This window comes from Quercus suber, unplaced genomic scaffold, assembly GCF_002906115.3.
Source record: "Quercus suber isolate HL8 unplaced genomic scaffold, Cork oak 2.0 scaffold_654, whole genome shotgun sequence".
NCBI classification, from domain to species: Eukaryota; Viridiplantae; Streptophyta; class Magnoliopsida; order Fagales; family Fagaceae; genus Quercus; species Quercus suber.
This window is the reverse complement of record NW_027070095.1, coordinates 279,100-287,647: the sequence shown is the minus strand read 5'-3', so window position 1 is coordinate 287,647 and position 8,548 is coordinate 279,100. Positions and strand designations below refer to the sequence as shown.

The 8,548-nt window shown below is 32.3% G+C and overlaps 1 protein-coding gene across 1 annotated transcript; it reads right to left on the bottom strand.

The window, feature by feature from the left end:
• On the bottom strand, positions 1-1,937 carry LOC136061415 (DExH-box ATP-dependent RNA helicase DExH3-like). The gene is made up of 3 exons (XM_065765796.1): positions 1,318-1,937; positions 1,113-1,223; positions 1-953 (listed from the first exon to the last, which is right to left on the bottom strand). Exons 1-3 carry the CDS (start codon positions 1,558-1,560, stop codon positions 690-692), a joined length of 618 nt encoding a protein of 205 aa, XP_065621868.1. The 5' UTR covers positions 1,561-1,937; the 3' UTR covers positions 1-689.
• Between the last annotated feature and the right edge of the window lie 6,611 nt (positions 1,938-8,548).

The window sequence follows — 8,548 nt, the reverse complement described above, 5'->3', positions numbered from 1 at the left end:
TTCAACGAATCAGTGCCTGTAGATTACAAGGTATATTGTAATTAGACAATAAATTTACAGAAACAATGTGATTCAGTTTCTGACCACATAACATGCAGCCAAATAATTGTCAAAATTGACCACCAAAAAAGATTCTTATATACATAAATCGCATTTCCACTATCTCAACACCACCCCCCCCCCCCCCAACAACACCCCCTTTTTTCCTTCTCTACCATGAAAACTAAAAAAGAACAAAAAAAATTCCTAATTTTACAACTTTTTCTTCCCACTCTAATAGTACATGGTATATATATCACTGGGAGATTCATATTTCCTCCATTGATGTCAATTATTAATCAGTAACGAGGAAGCACGCTTGTGCAATTAAGCTTACCTCTCAAATAATTGACGGTATACTATATTTTCATGTAAGGGCAACATTGCATAAACAGGGACAATAAACCATGGAAGGTAACATCTCAAATAAGTAAATTTGAGGAGAAGGCATCATCAACGGCCCTTTGATCTCCTGCGTTTTCCAAGAAGTTTCAACATGTTGTCAGTGACATCAGGTGGAGAGTGATCATCTCCATCCCTACTGTTGTCAGAAGTGTGAGTCAACCAGGCTAGTGCCTCTATAGCAGCATCCCTCTCTGCAAGCTGCTTGTTTTTCTTGGGTTTCCCTACGAATTGCATTCCCTTGAACTCTACCAGCGCCCTGAACTCATTTGTCTTAAGGTGTTTCGTTTTGTATTTAGGGGGGTGTGTCCTGCTCTCATCAACAATGTTTGTAGCAAGCTCTTAGGATTTGTTCCATCTTTTGTGAACCTGTTTTCATTAGACTCCCTCGGCTTCTTGTTTTCACGTCCAAATACAAATCTACCTTCACATTGGTCCCCTGATACAAGCTCTTGAATTGCAAGCATAAGGTACTTCCCTTCCTTGTGAATGTCAAGGTTAGGATCTTCAAGCTGCATCATCACAAGGGCATTATGAGCAAAAACAATATCCATTAGCAAAACCTTCCTCTCATTTTACTTAAATAACATAGACCATTACAATATATAGAAAATGTCAGGCAGTAAGCAATATATCAAAATATGCTTGTGATGTTACTGTTGTTTCCTAACCTTCTTCTGGATATGAATCTCAAGTTCTTCCTTGAGCTTCAAGTAGCACTCTGCCATACTAGGATCGATGAAAAAGTCAACGTACCCGTCCAACATTTTCAAATGGCCAGCCTGAAATAACAAGAGATTAGATATACTAAAATCCCAGACTCAAATTCCTTCAAAAAAACGAAAGGTATTATAGATATGTATATAGGTAATTCACCTGTACACCTTGGCTTAAAGCACCACCAAAAAGCATCAATATGGAATCGGATACACCAGTGGAATCTCGTATGAAAACTGTATTGACCTTCACTTTTTCCCCAAACACCAGCCATGGGTAAGGAATTGTCTGGTAACGTGCATTGACAGAATTCTGAAGCAAAACCCTCGTATATATCAAATAATTGCTCGATACCAAAGAATTTATGTGCATTGACAGAATTCGGAAGCAAAACCCCCACATATATCAAATAACTGCTTGATACCAAAGAATTTTGACAAGATCAAAATACCAATCAGAAATTATTATATCCATTACAACTGCATTAACATAAGTCTTGAAAAACGAGTCTCGTTTTTTATCCAAAAACTTTTTCACCATGAATTTACAGTTTTTGCAATCCAACAATTAGGCACTGTATAAGGAAGTAAAAACCCACAACTTCCAGGATAGAAATTGAGGAACATCCTTGATTTCCCAAGTGCACTGATAAACCAGAAAGGCTTTTAGAGAGATATCTGTCAAGTCCTCCCTTTGTCTCTTTAAAAGACAAGAATTTGATTTTACAGATTTCACAATTTAAAATTTATGCACTGAATGGGCAATCAAAACCCATAACTTATGGGATAGATATATAAGTATATCCTTGAATCTTATATGCATTGAAAATCCAGCATGGTTTTAGGGAGACAACACCCCCCCCCCCCCCCCCCNATATATATATAAAATGTTATTCATATCAATTAACATGTCAAATTGTCCTTTAGGTTGGATGTTTCATAAAACACTTGGAAAAGACTACAAGAAACTTACAAACTACCATAATAATGAATATAATCGATACCACTTTCATAACTAAAAATAAATATTTAAATTATCTTTTTGTAATTGATAACATAATAACAATTTGTAAGACTTATGTAGTAAAATTAGTGTAGCCCTATCAGCACTCTTATAAAGATAACAATTTTAAAATGTTCATTTTAAAAACATGGATTTTAAAATCATAAATAAGAGTTTGGAAAAACTAATGAAGTAGTGTTATTTATGTCAATTGAGCCTTTGGATAACAGTGATGTAAAATTGATATTTTGAATACAAATTATCGAAAAGGTTTTTTTGCTAATGTAGTTAAGGTTATCTTATCATTCTTTTAATAAATCCAAAGCTAAAAATTGCAATATTAATAAAAACAATAACAGCAATAACAGTAAAGATATTCTAATCATTATTGTTAAAGAAATTTCATGAATTCATAGAGAGAAATACATTAAGTCATTTAAAAAAAAAAAAAAAAGGAAAGAAAAAAGATTACATTGAATGTCAAAAACAATTCACAATCTCCATACTAACCAATACATTACAATAAAAATACTATTACCATTATATTAAAAATATTCTAAATTAGAAATAATAAAAATTATTGACAAGGAGTGAGAACTGAGAAGTAACGCTACAAGTTTGGCAAATCTAATTCTTTATGTCAGTTCGGTGAAAAAAAGAAAAAAAGAAAAAAAAGAATGTCACTACTAATAGTCCTTTCATAAGAATTCATTACAAGTCAAATGCATTAATTTAATCAGCATTCAAATATTCTATATAAATATATTCTTATTCTTTGAAGATAAATAAAAATATCCCTACACAAAATTTACCCAATATATAAACACACATACATTTTCCCATTAGGCCATTTCTGCAATTCCGATGCCATGATACATCAAATTGCCCACCACCAACATCATATCCACCAAAATGTTCTCTTGAAGATGGCTCTCAGCCACTAATGCAAACTCAAACTGAAAAATGATAATAATAATAATAATGATAGAACTAAATTATTCAATTATACATCTAATATACAGACATATTGTAAAGAGCAAGTCGATATTATAGAGCTCAGCTAGCACAATTACTAGATAGTCAAACTTGGTACTATGAAGTTCAGAACACCAAACCAGCAGCATACACTACAAACCCATATTGTCAACAAAACTAAACAAAACACATCCTCCTAACTAGAAAATTACACCAAAATAAAGGGAACAAACTCTCCAGTAAACCTACTACACTCCAACTTGAGGACTCAAAAATTAATTAGTTGTAGAATCCAGATCAACAAATCCAGAACAGAAGTTGCAACACTATGAAGGCAGCAAGCAGGAGATAAGTGATTCACCAGCTTCATTTCCTATTTGCCAAATCTTCTTTTTTGAGTGCTAACAACCCCACCATCACCAAACCAGTCATATCCAAGCTACATATTGTCTAACTGCCCCCAGCCATAACACCTAATCTTTCACATATAATACTGCCAATTCTTGTGAGCCTTTCAAGCACAAACAGGGACGGAACCAGGATTTGAATTTGAGAGGGGCAAGCATAACCCAAAAAAAGTTTCACAAGTGTTGATTTTAGCCAACCAAAAAATGCATTCACATCATAATAACATATTTGTGGATGTATTCTAATATTAATTTTTAGGAATTTATTCTATGTAACGATTCAAATTATTTCTTAACTTGCAAAGTCAAGAATCTTTAACCCATATAAAAATTAATATTTTTTATTTTCTTTTCCATATTTATTTCTTTAGTTTAAAATTTTAAATTTAAAAAAAAAATAACCCACAAGCCACAACAATATTGTTATTAATAATTTATTAACACAATAAAGTTACAACAAAATTAATGAATATAAGATAGTATATTACTACATTCATTTCAAGATAACTTTATGTATATAAGGTAGTACATACTATATGATCAGACCAAAAAGAAAAAAGAAAAAAAAAAGAAACAATTAAGTGCACGTGGCTTTATATTGGCCACAAGAACCACAATGAGTTGTACCCATCTTTGCCACACTCTCCAAGGTGCCTTTGTCAATCATCATTTTGCAAAATAGAGAGAAGGCATATACTAAAGTCTGAACGTTGTGGAGTTAGAAAAAAAAAATAGAAGAAGAAGAAAGCAGCAGAGATGCAGCCGGCCAAAGAAGAAGATGCTGGGGGTGGTGCAGCACTAAAGGATTGTTTTGCTAAGGATTTGTCATTTGTACTTAACTTGTTGGTATTTTTTTCGATACTGGATTTGTGATTGGCTAAAGGTTATTTTAATTATCCAAGTTTATGAATTGTTTTGTTGGTTTGTCTGATGGATTTTCTTGATATTTTTGAGGCAACGCAGCAAAGGGATGGTTTGATTAAAACAATTTGGGAAATTTCATGGGTCAATTTGTAAAATATTTGGGGAGGGGGGCAAGTATATACAATTTAGGGTCAAAAGTTAGAATTTTTGTATAGTCTATGTATACTACTAGTTAATTTTTCAAAATCTAAGGGAGGCCATGGCCCCCCTCAGCCCAAGTGTAGTTCCGTCCCTGAGCACAAAGGCCCCTGTTTTGCATTTTATTTCAAAAAAAAATTCTTTTAACCATTTTTTCTTTAGTCAACAACTCAACATAATTTATTAAAATTTACAAGTGTTCCTGTAATACCTAGAAAAAAAAATAAAAATAAAAAATAAAAGAAGAAGAAGAAGAAGAAGAAGAAGAAGAAGAGAGAGAGAGACTTTGAAGGTGGGGTATTTAAGTAAATCTCTTTGTGGGTCAATTTTATAATTAATATTATTAAGGAGTTTTTACTAAAATTAGGTTGAAACTCTAGGTATATATAACTAATTAATTGTATCTGAGGAAGAATTACATCTATTCACAGTACTATATGTAGCAATGTGTTGTGACATGGTTTGGTAGGTGAGTTTGGTTTAACTTTTTGAAATTGTGCTTTTAAGTGTGTATTTGTTTGTTAAAGTTGTGTTGGGTGGGTGTCCTCTCTACTTTTGGTGTGTATTTGTTTGTTAAAGAAGGAATAGTAAGGGCAATTTTGATATAACAATCAAAAAATCCAACTATAATATCACTACAAAAACTAGGGTATAGCAGCGTTTTTAAACCACGATTTTGGCCCTAAAAACCGCTAGTATAGTCCCAAATGGCCTATCCTAACACTTTTTTCTCTGGCACTTCTTAGCGCTGCATAACGAGTGTGATAATAGGTCCTGCGAACCTACACTGGCAATTTTAAAAACGCTGGTGTAGGTCCTGGCAGTTTTGAAACCCTATCCTAGCACTTTTTTAAAAGTGTTGGGATATCCTTCATCAGCAATTTCAAACCTTATACCAGCGCTTTTAAAAATGAAAACTGCCATTGTAGGAGCACCTATAATAGCGGTTTTAAAACAGTTGCTATAAGACTTTTTATATTTTTCTCATTTTACATTTAATGGCAGTTTTCGATACCCTATACCAGCATTTTTTTTTTGCTTCTTAAAACCACTATAATAGGTTAGACCTACGCTTGCGGTTTCAAAACCGCCACGGTAGGAAATTCAAGAAATACTATAATATGACATTCAATGTAATCTTTTTTCTTTCCTTTTTTTTTTTTTTTTAAATGACTTAATGTATTTCTCTCTATGAATTCATGAAATTTCTTTAACAATAATGATTAGAATATCTTTACTGTTATTGCTGTTATTGTTTTTATTAATATTGCAATTTTTAGCTTTGGATTTATTAAAAGAATGATAAGATAACCTTAACTACATTAGCAAAAAAACCTTTTCGATAATTTGTATTCAAAATATCAATTTTACATCACTGTTATCCAAAGGCTCAATTGACATAAATAACACTTCTTCATTAGTTTTTCCAAACTCTTATTTATGATTTTAAAATCCATGTTTTTAAAATGAACATTTTAAAATTGTTATCTTTATAAGAGTGCTGATAGGGCTACACTAATTTTACTACATAAGTCTTACAAATTGTTATTATGTTATCAATTACAAAAAGATAATTTAAATATTTATTTTTAGTTATGAAAGTGGTATCGATTATATTCATTATTATGGTAGTTTGTAAGTTTCTTGTAGTCTTTTCCAAGTGTTTTATGAAACATCCAACCTAAAGGACAATTTGACATGTTAATTGATATGAATAACATTTTATATATATATTAAAGGACGCAAAAGGGATGGATATACAAAGTAACATGAAATTGCTGCATTTTTCGCCACCCTATCCACAGGATAATGCTCCATTTGCTTTGAAGTAAATTATTTTTAAGAAAATGTTTTCCAATTTTTAGGTGTTTGTTTGCATATAAAATGTGGTTAAACTTATAAAATATTTTACGTTGACTGTAATTATAGAAGTTATAAAACATTTTACCTTTAAAAATTTGGTAAAACATTTTACAGAAAAATACAGTGGCTTCCCTTCATCCTAACTGGTGGCTAGGTCATCGGTCTGAGAAGCTGGGTAGCCAGTGCTGGCATTCCGATCATTGGAGCCACAATTGCAGCAATAGGAGCCACTGCTCTAGTGATCTATGCCGGTGTTTAAGTGGTTGAAGTTGCCACTCTAGAGGTTGGTGTCGAGGGGTTTGATCATTGGAGACAAGGTCCAATAACTGAAACCTCCATTCCAACCATCATACCGGACATAGGTGCTGGCAATCCAATCACCAAAGTCATTGCTTTGCTGACAGTCGCTGATAGTTTGGTTGTTGGTCTTGGTGGCTTGCTTGAAAATATTTACTTGTCATACTAAACACCTAAATTTTTCTTACTAAATAGATTTGATAATCCAACCCGCCACGCTTCTCCCATCTTCTTGTTTTGATAGAAAACTTTTTTTATATTTTAATTCTTTTGGAAAATGAGCCGTTTTCCAATTTTAATACATTTTCTTGAAAACTGTCTCATATTCTTATATTTGGTAGCAACATTAAAATGAGTTGGAAAATGCTTTATGATATCCGGTACACACTTGTTTTGATAGAAAACATATATTTTTTTTTTTTGGAAAATGTGTCATTTTCCAAAATAAATTTTCTTGTATTTGGTAGCAAACTTGAAAATGAGTTGGAGATTTTTTTTTTTTTTGGTATTTGGTATACACAGAAAATTAAGAACATTTATTGTATAATTCAAAACATGAAAAGGAAACTCTAATAATGAAAATGTTTTTCATAAAATAAACACAAAAAACAACCTCTTAAGAATAAGCCAAATTTTCGTTAAGGATTTTTGTTTACCAAATTTTAGTTTTCCTATGACCTACATTAGAAAATTTGGAAACTTGAAAAACTATCTTTGAAAAAGTATAATAGTCAACACAAACGAATATACTCTACCAAACATAAGAAAGCATTTCGCCGAGATAAAGCATTCAAAAAAGATACATTTGCAAAGTATTTAATTAGACTTATACATTCAAAACATGAAAAGGAAACTCTGATAATGAAAATGTTTTTCATAAAATAAACACAAAAAACAACCTCTTAAGAATAAGCCAAATTTTCATTAAGGATTTTTGTTTACCAAATTTTAGTTTTCCTATGACCTACATTAGAAAATTTGGAAACTTGAAAAACTATCTTTGAAAAAGTATAATAGTCAACACAAACGAATATACTCTACCAAACATAAGAAAGCATTTCGCCGAGATAAAGCATTCAAAAAAGATACATTTGCAAAGTATTTAATTAGACTTATACATTGTAGGTTCCAATTAGCTTAATTAGTAAAATCTTTTATGGCTGTATAAGAGATCTGGGGTTCAATCCCCACCTATACCAAAAACTAATTGGTGTCTTAGTTTGATGATAAAGAGATATCATTAGGAGCGGACGCCATAGGTTGAAACTCTCTCTAAAAAAAAAAATAGACTTATACATCGAAGAGAGCATACCAATGAATTAATGTTGAGAAAAATCAACAATATTATATTATGCCTATTTTGAAAAACTTATTGATCCCTCATCAATCATCGATGTGAATTCCAAAAGTAGTGTTGCTCACTCTCTCTCTTTGGTGTCCCCCTCTTGCGGTGGAAAATATCCCAAATGAAAGAAGCACGACCACAATCACCGATCCTCCGACAGAGGAAGAACCATCTCCTAGATGACATTGTGTTGGACATCCTAGCAAGGCTACCCATGAAATCACTCCTAAGTTTCAGGTGTGTTCGCAAATCCTGGTACTTTCGCATCACCAGCCCCAATTTCATTTCCACCCACCTTAATATGTTGTTGTGCCACAATCAAGGTTATGTCATACACATGCCATCAATTAATCTTGACAATCAAGACTTGAAGGTCACTTGTGACCGCACGTTTGATGGTATATCTGAGTTTAAAATCCCCTTTAGTTTTCAATCTGGG

What these genes read in the sequence shown, in the direction of transcription:
- LOC136061415 (XM_065765796.1), bottom strand. Translation starts at nt 1,560, where the DNA reads ATGTGGGGGTTTTGCTTCCGAATTCTGTCAATGCACATAAATTCTTTG. An exon ending in CTTTAAGCCAAGGTGTACAG is followed by an intron (nt 1,224 to 1,317) that starts GTGAATTACCTA and finishes TTGTTATTTCAG; the next exon opens with GCTGGCCATTTGAAAATGTT. An exon ending in AGATTCATATCCAGAAGAAG is followed by an intron (nt 954 to 1,112) that starts GTTAGGAAACAA and finishes GTGATGATGCAG; the next exon opens with CTTGAAGATCCTAACCTTGA.